The sequence below is a fragment of the Symphalangus syndactylus genome, chromosome 3 (genome assembly GCF_028878055.3).
Source record: "Symphalangus syndactylus isolate Jambi chromosome 3, NHGRI_mSymSyn1-v2.1_pri, whole genome shotgun sequence".
Lineage (NCBI taxonomy): Eukaryota > Metazoa > Chordata > Mammalia > Primates > Hylobatidae > Symphalangus > Symphalangus syndactylus.
Genome location: NC_072425.2, coordinates 142,562,816 through 142,577,639, shown reverse-complemented (window position 1 = coordinate 142,577,639; position 14,824 = coordinate 142,562,816). Strand labels below are relative to the sequence as shown.

General features: G+C 37.4%; 1 protein-coding gene and 1 pseudogene across 5 annotated transcripts in view; both read right to left on the bottom strand.

Moving 5' to 3' along the window:
- Positions 1-6,867: 6,867 nt before the first annotated feature.
- CHEK1 (checkpoint kinase 1) overlaps positions 6,868-14,824 on the bottom strand; it is a 32,217-nt gene continuing 24,260 nt past the window's right edge. For 4 of the 5 annotated variants that reach the window (XM_055273640.2, XM_055273643.2, XM_055273644.2 and 1 more), the window contains 2 exons: positions 10,160-10,261; positions 6,868-8,787 (listed from right to left, as the gene is read on the bottom strand). In XM_055273640.2, coding sequence (XP_055129615.1) covers positions 8,692-8,787; positions 10,160-10,261 — 198 coding nt within the window. In that variant the 3' untranslated portion in view covers positions 6,868-8,691. The remainder of the gene's footprint in view (positions 8,788-10,159; positions 10,262-14,824) is intronic. The other variant, XM_063635618.1, reaches the window with a different exon arrangement.
- Positions 14,176-14,301, bottom strand: LOC129480018 (uncharacterized; annotated as a pseudogene).

Below are 14,824 nucleotides of genomic sequence, written 5' to 3'. Positions count from 1 at the left end.
GAATTCTGGTGGTGATGGAAATGCTCTATCTTGACCTTATCAATGCCAATATCCTGGTTATATTATTTTATTGGATATCAGTGGGGAAAACTGAGTAAAAGGTGCACAGGATGTCTCAGTATTAACTCTTACAACTACATGCAAATCTACTATCTCTTCAAAGATATGTATATACACATATTTACATAGAAAAACACATATATATTATCAAAATAGACAACAATTGTATATAAATTATAAAAGTGTAAAGATCTTTGATTGTCAGAAAGAGGACAAGAGACTGACTTCAGACTATAACAAGTATGCGTATTGTAATAAGCTAGAGTAACCCTCAAAAAAAAAAGCATATAGATTCCAAAGTAGGAGAGGAGGATAAATAAAATGATTTTTTAAAAATACTAAGCAAGGTTGGGCGTGGTGGCCCACGCCTGTAATCTCAATACTTTAGGAGGCCAAGGTGGGCAGATAACTTGAGGCCAAGAGTTTGAGACCAGCCTGGAAAACATGGTGAAACCCTGTCTCTACTAAAAATACAAAAATTAGCCAGACATGATGGCACACGCCTATAATCCCAGCTACTGGGGAGGCTGAGGCACAAGAATCACTTGCACCCAGGAGGCAGAGGTGGCAGTGAGCTGAGATGGCACCACTGCACTCTAGCCTGGGTGACAGAATGAGACCCTGTCTCAAAAATAAATTACGAAGCAAGACAAAAAAATTTTTAAGGCAAAAAAATGGTAGAAAAGAATGCAAATCCACTGGAACCAAAGTAAGATGATAGCAATAAATCCAAATATATCAGTAATTACGGTGAAAGCAAATGGAATAAATGGTCTATTGAAAAACAAACGCTGTCAGATTGGATTTTAAAAATAATTAAAAGAGGGACATTTTACACGATTTAGAAAGGTAAAAATAAAAAGATAAAAAGTTATGCCAGGCCAGGTGCGGTGGCTCATGCCTGTAATCCCAGCACTTGGGGAGGTCGAGGTGGGCAGATCACCTGAGGTCAGGAGTTCGAGACCAGCCTGACCAACATGGAGAAACCCTGTCTCTACTAAAAATACAAAAATTAGCCAGGCATAGTGGCACATGCCTGTAATCCCAGCTACTCGGGGGGGCTGAGGCAGGAGAATCGCTTGATCCCAGGAGGCGGAGGTTGCAGTGAGCCGAGATCACGCCATTGCACTCCAGCCTGGGCAACATGAGTGAAACTCCATCTCAAAAAAGTTATGCCATGCAAACTTTTTCTTTTTTTTTTTTTGTTAATAAATCCTTCATGGAAATCATATAAATATTAGCCAAAAGAAAGCAAGTGGGGCTAGATTAATATCAGATAAAGAATATTTAAGGCAAAAGTATTATTATATCTATAAAGAAGTTACTTCTAAATAAATAAATGGTTTAATTCACTAAGAAGATATGACAAGTATGTATCAGTATATAACCTAAGGAAATAGTCCCAAAATGTATAAAGCAAAATTAACAGAACCTAGCCAGGCATGGTGGCGTATACCTGTAGTCCCAGCTAGTTGGGAGACTGAGGCAGGAAGATCGCTTGAGCCTAGGAGCTTGAGTGTAGCCTAGGCAATATAGTGAGACCCTGTCTCTTAAAAAAAAAAAATGAGAACCACAAGTAAAAATATACAAATCCAAATCATAGTAAATTTTAACATGCTTCTCTAGTAATTCACTGAATAAGCAGTAAGGATATACAAGATCCGAATATGATTAACTCAGTTGATTACATGGAGATATATCGAAGCCTGTACCCAACAATTGTAAAAACTATCACTATCAAGCAATTCTACTCCTAGGTACATACCCAAGAAAACTGGAAATGTGTGGACACACACCAAGCTGTAAAAGAATGTGCACAGCAGCCTTATTCATAATAACCACGAAGTAAAAAGAACTCAAATGTCCACATAATGAACAGAATGTACAATACACACACGAAAATTATTCAGCCATAAGGAGTCCTGATACATGCTACAACATGGAGATTCTTGAAACCATTAAGTGAAAGAAGCCACACATGTGTTATACAATTCTATTTAGATGAAATGTCTGGAATAAGCAAATCCATAGAGACAAAAAGTAGGTTAGTATTTTCCAGAGACTGGAGGAAGAAAAAGTGGGGAGTGACTGCTAGTGAGTAGGGAGGTTCTTTCTGAAGTGATGAAATTGTTTTAGAATTTGAGAGTGGTGATGGTTGCATACCTCTATGAACATAGTAAAAACCACAGAAGTGCACTTTAAAGGGGGTACAACACTTTAAAAAGTGAATTTTAAGGTATGTGAATATCTCAATAAAAACAATTCCCAAAGGCCTGGAAATTCAGAAACATAATTCTAAATAATTTATGGATCAAAAAATAAATCATATAAAGATCTGAGAACTACAATGTAAAAATATAGAAAAAAGTCATAACAATATTAGAAAAAAATTTGAGCTGGATAACAAAAATAGTACACATAAAAATTTGTGGCATGAAGAAAAATGGTACTTAGGAAATTTATAAAATGCCTATATGCAACATATAATTGACACAGGACTAGTATCTCAAATGTATTTATAGGATACGCAGAAAATAGAAGAAATATCTGAAACTATCATAGCAATCAAACCCACAAATCTAAACTTAAGAAAATCATAGAGTAAACCAGCTGGATTCTTCAACCAATAAACTGCAAGAGAAAAAAAAGGGAATAAAGAGGGAACTTACAGACTAAAAGCAGTGAGTTGTGTTTGTACCACTGCTCTCCAGCCTGGGCAGCAAAGTGAGGCCCTGTCTCAAAGGAAAAAAAAACATAACAAAAACACAAACAACAACTTATACTGACCACACCAACTGTAGGTGAAAATTTGGAATACTAGAAACACATTCTGTTGCTATGAACATTCTTATACTTTAGATCATTCCAAACTGTTTTTCCAGTAACTGTACACTTTTCTCCTATGGAAACACTAATTGGTACAATCACTTTAGAAAATAGTTTGTCATTATTCTATCCTAATACCCAGCTATTCCTCTTCTGGATATATACCTTAGATTCTAGGACCTAGCAAAACAAATGAACATGTACAAGAATGTTCTTAGAAGAATTTTATAATAGCATCAAACTGTACACAACCCAAATATCAATTAGCAGCAGAATAGTTAGTGGGATGTTCATAAATACCATCCTATATAAAAATTAAAATTAATGAATTCAATATGCACAAAAGCATGACTACAAAGTTTAAACTTTATTTGGATCTGATTCAATACAAAGTATAAAAAATAATTAAAACATTTGAACACTTGATTGGATATCAATGAAGACTAGTGAAAAAATAATGATCTTTTCAATAACCAGTGCTAAACTGGATAGCCATATGAAGGAAAAAAATGAAACGTAATCTCTACCTCACATTCTACACAAAAGCCAATTTCAGATGAATTATAGACCTAAATCAGCCAAAAAACAGGCCAGGCAGGCATGGTGGCTCACACCTGTAATCCCAGCACTCTGGGAGGCCAAGGCAGGATGATCACTTGAGCCCAGGCATTCGAAACCAGCCTTGGCAACACAGTGAAATCTGATCTCTTCAAAAAATAAAAAATTTGCTGGGCATGGTGGTGCATGGCTATAGTCCCAGCTCAGAAGGCTGAGGTGGAAAGATCACTTGGGCCAGGGAGGCTGAGGCTGCAGTGAGCTGTGATTGTGCCACTGCCCTCCAGCTTTGGAGACACAACAAGACTCTTAAAAAAAAAAAAAAAAAAAGCAAAAGCCATAAAGCTTTTAAGAAGATTGCATGATTACATACAAGAAAATCTTCATGATCTTGGAGTAGTGAATGACTCCTTTAATACAAAATATAAAACACTAGACAGAGAAAAGGTCTAACTAGGACATTAAAATTACAAATGTCCATGAAGGATGGAACAATAAGCCACAGAATGGGAGGGTATATATATTCAACACATGTAAACTGACAAAGGACTAGTATGCTGAACATATGAAGAACTGAAATTATTAAGAAAAAGAAAAGGCAATTAGAACAATAAGGAAAAGACTAGAACAGGCATGTCATAAAATGCTCAACCTCATTTAAACTTAGGAACAAGCAAATTAACACCTACTTGGGAGGCTAAACAGGAGGATTGCTTGAGCCTGGGAGGGTAAGGCTGCAGTGAGTTGTGTTTGTACCACTGCTCTCCAGCCTGGGCAGCAAAGTGAGGCCCTGTCTCAAAGGAAAAAAAAACATAACAAAAACACAAACAACAACTTATACTGACCACACCAACTGTAGGTGAAAATTTGGAATACTAGAAACACATTCTGTTGCTATGAACATTCTTATACTTTAGATCATTCCAAACTGTTTTTCCAGTAACTGTACACTTTTCTCCTATGGAAACACTAATTGGTACAATCACTTTAGAAAATAGTTTGTCATTATTCTATCCTAATACCCAGCTATTCCTCTTCTGGATATATACCTTAGATTCTAGGACCTAGCAAAACAAATGAACATGTACAAGAATGTTCTTAGAAGAATTTTATAATAGCATCAAACTGTACACAACCCAAATATCAATTAGCAGCAGAATAGTTAGTGGGATGTTCATAAATACCATCCTATATAAAAATTAAAATTAATGAATTCAATATGCACAAAAGCATGACTACAAAGTTTAAACTTTATTTGGATCTGATTCAATACAAAGTATAAAAAATAATTAAAACATTTGAACACTTGATTGGATATCAATGAAGACTAGTGAAAAAATAATGATCTTTTCAATAACCAGTGCTAAACTGGATAGCCATATGAAGGAAAAAAATGAAACGTAATCTCTACCTCACATTCTACACAAAAGCCAATTTCAGATGAATTATAGACCTAAATCAGCCAAAAAACAGGCCAGGCAGGCATGGTGGCTCACACCTGTAATCCCAGCACTCTGGGAGGCCAAGGCAGGATGATCACTTGAGCCCAGGCATTCGAAACCAGCCTTGGCAACACAGTGAAATCTGATCTCTTCAAAAAATAAAAAATTTGCTGGGCATGGTGGTGCATGGCTATAGTCCCAGCTCAGAAGGCTGAGGTGGAAAGATCACTTGGGCCAGGGAGGCTGAGGCTGCAGTGAGCTGTGATTGTGCCACTGCCCTCCAGCTTTGGAGACACAACAAGACTCTTAAAAAAAAAAAAAAAAAAAGCAAAAGCCATAAAGCTTTTAAGAAGATTGCATGATTACATACAAGAAAATCTTCATGATCTTGGAGTAGTGAATGACTCCTTTAATACAAAATATAAAACACTAGACAGAGAAAAGGTCTAACTAGGACATTAAAATTACAAATGTCCATGAAGGATGGAACAATAAGCCACAGAATGGGAGGGTATATATATTCAACACATGTAAACTGACAAAGGACTAGTATGCTGAACATATGAAGAACTGAAATTATTAAGAAAAAGAAAAGGCAATTAGAACAATAAGGAAAAGACTAGAACAGGCATGTCATAAAATGCTCAACCTCATTTAAACTTAGGAACAAGCAAATTAACACCTACTTGGGAGGCTAAACAGGAGGATTGCTTGAGCCTGGGAGGGTAAGGCTGCAGTGAGTTGTGTTTGTACCACTGCTCTCCAGCCTGGGCAGCAAAGTGAGGCCCTGTCTCAAAGGAAAAAAAAACATAACAAAAACACAAACAACAACTTATACTGACCACACCAACTGTAGGTGAAAATTTGGAATACTAGAAACACATTCTGTTGCTATGAACATTCTTATACTTTAGATCATTCCAAACTGTTTTTCCAGTAACTGTACACTTTTCTCCTATGGAAACACTAATTGGTACAATCACTTTAGAAAATAGTTTGTCATTATTCTATCCTAATACCCAGCTATTCCTCTTCTGGATATATACCTTAGATTCTAGGACCTAGCAAAACAAATGAACATGTACAAGAATGTTCTTAGAAGAATTTTATAATAGCATCAAACTGTACACAACCCAAATATCAATTAGCAGCAGAATAGTTAGTGGGATGTTCATAAATACCATCCTATATAAAAATTAAAATTAATGAATTCAATATGCACAAAAGCATGGCTATAAAGAAAAATCAACACATGAAAAATACAGCAAAATTTATATAAAGTTCAGGCCGGGCGCGGTGGCTCACGCTTGTAATCCCAGCACTTTGGGAGGCCGAGGCGGGCGGATCACGAGGTCAGGAGATCGAGACCACGGTGAAACCCCGTCTCTACTAAAAATACAAAAAAATTAGCCGGGCGTGGTGGCGGGCGCCTGTAGTCCCAGCTACTCGGAGAGGCTGAGGCAGGAGAATGGCGTGAACCCGGGAGGCGGAGCTTGCAGTGAGCCGAGATTGCGCCACTGTACTCCAGCCTGGGTGACAGAGCAAGACTCTGTCTCAAAAAAAAAAAAAAAAAAAAATTATATAAAGTTCATTAATAAAAACCATATTAATTAAAAATACATAAACTAAATGATATTATTTGCATAAATAGTTGAGAACACTCTAAAACACACCAAGGAAAGGATTATCGCCAAAGTCTATTTTGTGATTATTTCTGGGGGAAGGAAGTGGGTTGTGACTGGGAGACTGTATATAGGAAGTTCTTAAGGGTCTGTAAATGATCTTTCTACAATTGAGTTGTGGTTAAGTGAATGTTAACTTTACAACTGCACATTGAACTGTACATATTTTATGTGTTTTTATGTAATTATGCTTATCTTGACAACCACACACACTGTACACATTACACACACACACATACACACACACACACACACACACACAAGCATAGGTTGATTTTTCCATCAAAATTTGAACTGTTATCTTCAGGTAGTAAATTTTACACATTTTTATTTTTAATAATAGGAGTAAATACCTTCCCACAACAATATAATGAACATTACAGGAAAATTAAGGCAACTTATTATTTACAGAATGCCTTTCTGTGCAAAACAGGACACTATACTCTTCCTGCACATTAAAGCATTAAAGATTAAAATAACTCTAAAAGGTATTTATTATCAGTGTCTTTACTGAGGCAATTACCAGTGTTCAGATAAATGTCAGAGCTAATCCAAATATGAAACTTGAAATTTTCCCACCATTCTATACAAATTCCCACAGCAAACAGAGGAGGTTATTATTTTAGGTAAGTCAGGGAAACACTTTGCAGAGGAAGTGACATTTCTGAGATGGAGAAAACTAGGAGAGGAACAGGTTGGAGAACAGGAATCAAAAGCTGTTTTTGGTCATGAGATGCCTACTAGACATTCAAGTGGAAATGTAAAGTAGGTAAAAGGCTAGAGCTCACAGAAGAGGTTCAAGTCAGTGAGAGCTGTTTTAGAAAGATACTAATGACTCAGATAATTCTCAAGAACAAAATTTCTCCCATATTTGAGAATTTATACTGACTCAATTATTAGGCATACCCTAAATAGGTTCAAATAAATAAAACAGGTTCAAATTTATTCCTCCTCTGGGTATACTCCAGTAACACAATTTGCCAGTATACATTAATATGTGATAAACTCTAATCATAACATTCTACATGTTCTTGGCTTCAGATTAAAATAACTGATTAATTTTATAATGTTTTACAATTTTAAAAATTTTTATTAGAGGCAGGGTCTCACTCTGTCATCCAAGCTGGAGTGCACTGGTGCAATCACAGCTCACTACAGCCTCAAACTTCTAGGTTCATGCAATCCTCCTCTCTCAGCCTCCTAAGTAGCTGGGACTACAGGCAGGAGCCAAGGCCTCAACCTAATATGCCCCAAAGTTAATACAAATTTTATTAGAAAAACAAAGTTTTTGTAAGTCTAATAGGTAAAGGAACAAAGAATCAGATCTATTTTTCTTATAGCTTCCTTACTATTCCCTTCCCTTTTATTCTTTATCACCTAAAAGCTTGGTCACCAGTAAGTTCAAAAGGTTAAAATATGGCTATGAAAGTAGAAAATATAGAAAAATATTTAAGATGTTCAACAGTAATTTTTAGAGTAAAGTTAGTTAAGCACTAGAGTTTATGCAATACTGTAAAATACAAGTATTTTACTAACTACACTGGAAAAAACACCTACTTGCAATTTTAATTAATCATTATAATTCAAAAACAGGTTTATATAACTGGCCAGGCCCTTTTGAAAATATAAGTACAAATCTTGGGGATATGTTTTGAAGCTAGCTTCGCTTTACAGACTGATAAATCTACTGTCCAAAATCACAAGAATTATGTCTTTATTGGTTCATCTTATAATTAAATCAACATGGAAGAAATATATACTTTTTGGATTAAACAAAATGTTTTGATAAAAATGAGATACGTGTGTATAAAAGCTGGAAAACTCATGTCCCCTGAAACTTGGTTTCCACCAGATGAGTTTCAAATTCAGATACTAAACACACATGAAGAAATAATCAAATGAATTCTATTCATCCTTTCCCCAAAGTTTTGCTTACAATTAAGATATAGGTATTATTTGTATGCAGAACAAACAAAATAAATTGGAAGATGTTTGGATAAACAGGGAAGTGAACACTTCAGGAACTACTGTTTGCAGTTTGCAGAACAGGATAATCTTCTCTAGGAAGAATAATGTCAACATAGCAGCACTATATTCACCAGGATTCCCCAGAGCCAATGGTCCGATCATGTGGCAGGAAGCCAAACCTTCTGGCTGCTCACAATATCAATCAGCTTCCCTTTAATCTTCAGGAAGTGTCTCTTGAACTCCAATCCATCACCCTATATTAGAAATAATATTAAAAAATAATGTCAAAACAAAAACAAAATTCTGCCCTAAAATCAATCTCTTTTTAGTGGTAACAACAGACAAACATCCTTAGATATGTCTAGCTGCAATTTTCTTTTAGGTCTGTTTATGAAGACCAAATATCCTGGCAGAGAAAATTGTTACACAAATAATTCTGATGTGGTTTCATGCCCATCACTGTTTCTACTGCACTGAGCTCAGAGAGCAGATAAACATGACATCCTATCTGTTTCAGGTGTTGGTATATCTGGACCTAAGTCATTACATTCCATAGGCAGTGAGGGTTTGGAAACTAATGATAAGCTATACAACTAAACTGAAGTCTTGTTGTCATAACACTATTGACCAAAATCAATAGATTTAGTTATGAGAATTTCATTATACTATGATCTTAATTTAATTCTGTAGCAAGCATCTGAAAAACAGTATTGCAGCAAATCTCTAATACAAAGAGTACTGCAGCAAATGCTCCAACACAGCAGCTACCCCTCCAACCCTCTTTAGAGCCACATACAATCTCTCAGAAAATAGAGAAAAATGTTATTTTGGTTTTATGTATCAAGGGCTGTAATACCATCATCTTAGAATCAATGATTTCTAAAGAAATCATCAGAAATATGAACAAAAAAATCTATGCATAAAATAGCAATCACAGAATTATTATAACAGGTAAAGGTTCATTAAATTATAATGAAATATTTGTAACAAATCATAATTTTTATTAAAAGACATAAATTAAGAAAAATATTAAAATGCTTCAAAATATTAATGTGATCACTGAAAATTTAGAATTATTTTTATTTTCTCATTTTTTGCTTATCTACATTTTTCACAAAAGCAGAAACTTTTTTTTTTTTTTTTTGAGACCGAGTCTCTCGTATTGTCACCCAGGCTGGAGTGCAGTGGTGCCATCTCGGCTCACTGCAACCTCTGCCTTCCAGGTTCAAATGATTCTCCTGCCTCAGCCTCCCAAGTAGCTGGGATTACAGGCACCTGCCACCACGCCTGGCTGATTTTTTGTATTTTTAGTAAAGATGGGGTTTCACTATGTTGGCCAGGCTGGTCTCAAACTCCTGACCTCGAGATCCACCGGTCTCGGACTCCCAAAGTGCTGGGATTACAGGCATGAGCCACCATGCCTGGCAAAATCTTTTATAATAAGGAAAATGTCATTTGAAAAAAACAATATTCGGTAAATAGATAACAAAAACACATGCTCATAATATTAAATGAAAAAAGCAAGTAACCTATTTACAAATGCCACATATATACAAACATAATGCCATTAAAAAAATGCACATAGAAATATTTCCATAGAAAGAATACAATAAAACATAAAAATACCTTAGAAAGCCGGAAGTCAACCAATATTTTATCATCCATTTCTAACAAATTCACTTTGAAAATGAGTTTATTGTTTCTCCTATCAGTTGTTGATACAGTAACCTAAGGCAACAAAAATAAGGTTAAGCCACATGGGTGAGTAGATAATAAACTAGTAAACCCACTATGAAGAACAGAATGGAAGTTTCTCAAAAAACTACAAATAAAACTACCTATATGTTCCAGCAATCCCACTACTGAGATGTTATCCAAAGGAAAGGAAATTATATGGAAGAGACATTTGCATCCCTACAGCATTATTCACAATAGCCAAGATACGGAATCAACCTAGGTATCCAACAACAGATGAGAGTAGGCCAGGCACTGTGGCTCACGCCTGTAACCCAGCACTTTGGGAGGCCAAAGCAGAAGGATCGCTTGAGACCAGGCTGGGCAACATATCGATACCTCATCTCTACTAAAATTCCTAAAAAATTAGCAGGCGTGGTGGTGCATGCCTACGGGCCCAGCTACTCAGGGGGCTGAGGCAGAAGAGTCACTTGAGCCCAGGAGGTTGAAGCTGCAGTGAGCTATGATTGTGTCACTGCACTCTAGCATGGGCGACAGAGCGAGACCCTGTCTCAAAAAAACAAAACAAAAAGCCAAGCAAACAGATGAGGATAATATGATTTATATACACAATGAAATACTACTCAGCCATATAAAGGAATGAAATCCTGTCATTTGCAGCAACATGGGTGGAACTGGAGGACGATATGTAAAGTGAAATAAGCCAGGAACAGAAAATTAAACATCGCATATTCTCACTCATATGTGGAAACAAAAAAACAGTTAATTTCATGGAAGCAGAAGGCAGAACAGAGGACACTAGAGTCTAGGAAGGGGAGAGAGAAGGGAAAGATAGAGATTTGTGAAAGAATACAAAATTACAGCTAGATAGGAGTAAGTTCTAGACCACTGTAGGATGACTATACTTAACAATAACAGAGTTTCAAGTAGCTAGAAGGATACTGAACATTCCCATCACAAAGAAACGACCAATGTTTGAGATTATGAATATGCTAATTATCCTGATCTGATCACTATACACTATATGAATCAAAACATCACTACATACCCCATGAATACATTACAATTATTGTATCAATTAAAAAATAAAACTAAAAAAATTTGCTGGCTACCTCCATAACAGGAGTAATATTAAGTATGCTGATAATCTCACTCATTCCAGAGTCTCTCTTCTCCCAATGGGTATGTGTGTCCCTAACCCAATCTATCAACAGGGGTGCAGCTCCTAGGGATTGAGTGTATATGAACTCATAGCAACAAAACTTACTGTATTTTACCAAAATACCACTGAAAGAAGAAACAATCAAAGATGAAAACATAATGGGAGGAAAAACAAGATTATTAAAACATAAGAAAGAAAAAGGCCTGACTTGTGGCTGAAAAGCTAGAGCGGCAATTAGAAGATGGCAAAGGTCTTGAGAGGCCTTCAACTTCCACTTTCAGTCTTTTAGAATGTTCCTATGGCATGTAAAGACGCTCAGCCTAGCTGAATGATGTGGAAAGATGGGCTCAGCTAACAGCCAGTGCCAAGACTCCAAACATGGGAGTAAGGATGTTTTAGACCACCAGCCACAGTAAAGACATCAGATGAATACAGCTGGATGAGTTAAGCCCGAGCAAGATCAGCAGACGTGCCTGAAAAACACGGCCCAAATTACAAAAGTATTTGTAATAATTCTTACTTCAAGAAACTATGAAAACACACAACTATACCACGACTGTGCAGCACTGAAATAACCCACTATGTTCTGGGAAAATTAATACAAGATATTCAACTCAACACATCTGAATTAAGCTCTTAAACTTCAAAGACAAAGAAAATACTTCAAGAAATGAGAGACAGAGTGAATCAAGGAGTGATGTCACTGAAAATGGCAGAGAAAAGAACTCCAGAAGTCCATTACTCCACAAAAGCAATTTTAAAAACCTGCCAAAACCTGTCAGAATCAACTTTTTCAGAACATTGTAAACTAACTAAAAGCTTGCAGCAACTTATTCAAAACAAGTGAAATGCAGTAAGAACAGTGAGCTTTCTGGCATTGTAACTTACCCTTTTCTCATCCCCTGCTCCTCACTCAGTAGCAGCCTTGAAAATAACAGTCCATATTTAAGGTATAGGTCCAGGTGGGAGCAGAATAAACCTCATTTACAAACTATCTTAAGCCGATCTGACCCTCTAAAATGACCTGATCAAAAGGCTTGTCCTGGCCAGGCACAGTGGCTCATGCCTGTAATCCCAATACTTGGGGAGGCCGAGGTGGGTGGATCACCTGAGGTCAGGAGTTCAAGACCAGCCTGACCAACATGGTGAAACCCTGTCTCTACTAAAAATACAAAAATTAGTAGGGTGTGGTGACAGGTGCCTGTAATCCCAGCTACTTGGGAGGCTGAGGCAGGAGCATCGCTTGAACCCGGGATGTGGAGGTTGCAGTGGGCTGAGATTGCACCATTGCACTCCAGACTGGGCAACAGTGCGAGACTCCATCTCAAAAAAAAAAAAAAAAAAAAAAAGAGGCTTGTCTTTATTTCACCTTTGTAACTCTAACTCACCTTGTGCTAAAGCTGCTCCTGAGTAGCGTTTGTTGAAAACACTTACAGGAAAATGCTTTAGTCTCTGTTGCCTGAAGCAATGAAAGCCACTAGTGCAAACAGACTACCCAAGAAGTTTGGAAGAGGTTACGGAGTGAGATGTTTCTGGGGAATAGGACTCTGAAAAGGTCCAACATATACCTGGGAATCTACTGCCCATGACCAGGGCAGTACATATGGTTAGGAAAGAGCTGAGAAGGCCCCTAAGCTCTACATGTGCCCTAACTTTGTATTTTGCACAAGCAGATAGTGAAGGCTGAAGCAACGTTGTAAACTTCTTGGTTGAGTATTGCAGGTGTGCCCCAACACAAATACAGAACTACTCTGCAGATTTTTTGTTTTTGGTACAAAGAATTTAAGGAAATCTCTGTCCAATCATTAGCTGACCACTAAACTAATGGGACAGAAACTGTACAGCCATGCATGACAAACAATACCAATTTTAAAAAATTATATCAGAAAAATCACTAGGGCCGGGCACGGTAGCTCACACCTGTAATCCCAGTACTTTGCAGGCTGAGGCGGATGAATCACCTGAGGTCAGGAGTTCGAGACCAGCCTGGCCAACATGATGAAACCCCATCTCTAATAAAAATACAAAAAGTTAGCCGGGCACAGTGGCAGGTGCCTGTAATCCCAGCTACTTGGAAGGCTGAGGCGGGAGACTCACTTGAACCCAGGAGGTGGAGGTTGCAGTGAGCCAAGATCACACCACTGCACTCCAGCCTGGGCAACAAGAGCAAAACTCCATCTCAAAAACAAAAAACAAACAAAAAAAACACTAAAAAAACAAACAACTACATCAAGCAGTAACAAACACTGGCAAGAGGGGAAAATCTGACTTCTAGAGTTGCCACATATTGCCACAATACGTCCAGTTTTCAATAAAAAATTACAAAGCATATAAGGAAACAAAGTATGGCCCATATAAAGGAAAAACAGCAACCAAAACTGTCCCTGAGAAACATAAAGAAAGAAGAATAAAGAAAAATGAACAGTCTAAGAACTGTGGTACATCAAGTATACCAACAATAAACATAATGAGTCCAAGAGGGAGAGGAGAGTTAGATACAAAAAAAAAAAAATCTGAAGAAATAGCAGCCAAAAACTTCCCAAGTGTGATTAAAAACATTAATTTACATATCCAAGAAGCTCAATGAACTCCAAATAGAATGAACAAAGAAATCCACACCAAGATACATCATAGTCAAACTGTGGTCAACAGAGAAACATAAAAGCAGCAAGAGAGCAGCAACGTCTCACATAAAAGAGATCCTCAGTAAGATTAACAGCTGATTTCTCATCAGAAACCACAAAGGCTAGAAGGCAGCAGTGGCATAATCAAAGTACTCAAAGACAAAAGCTAATAAGAATTCTATATCCAGCAAAACTACCTGTCCAAAAAGTGGAAGAGAAATTAAGGCACTTCAAACTGATAGGAATAGATACTACACTTGATCTTAGCCAAAAGGCTAAGAAGCGATTTTTTTTTTTTTTTTTTTTGAGACAGTCTTGCTCTGTCACCCAGGCTGGAGAGCAGTCACGCAATCAGATCACGACTCACTGCAGCCTTGATCTCCCATGGCTCAGGCTATCCTCCCACCTAAAGCCTCCCCAGTAGCTGGCATTACAGGTGCACACCACAATGCCCAACTAATTTTTAAAATATTTTTAGTAGAGATGGGGTTTCACCATGTTGGCCAGGCTGGTCTCAAACTCCTGGCCTCAAGTGATCTGCCCGCCTCAGCCTCCTAAAGTGCTGGAATTACAGGTGTGAGCCATGACACCTGGCTAAGGCACTTTAGATTCAAAGACACAAATAGGTTAAAAGGAAAAGGAAAAAAAAATAGACCATGGAAACAATAACCAAAAGAGAGCTGGTAGCTGGGTATGGTGGCGTAAGCCTGCAGTCCCACCTACTTGGGAGGCCAAGGCAGGAGGGTCACTTGAGCCCAGGAATTTGAGGCTGCACTGCACTATGATCGTGCCTGTTAAGTAGCCACTACA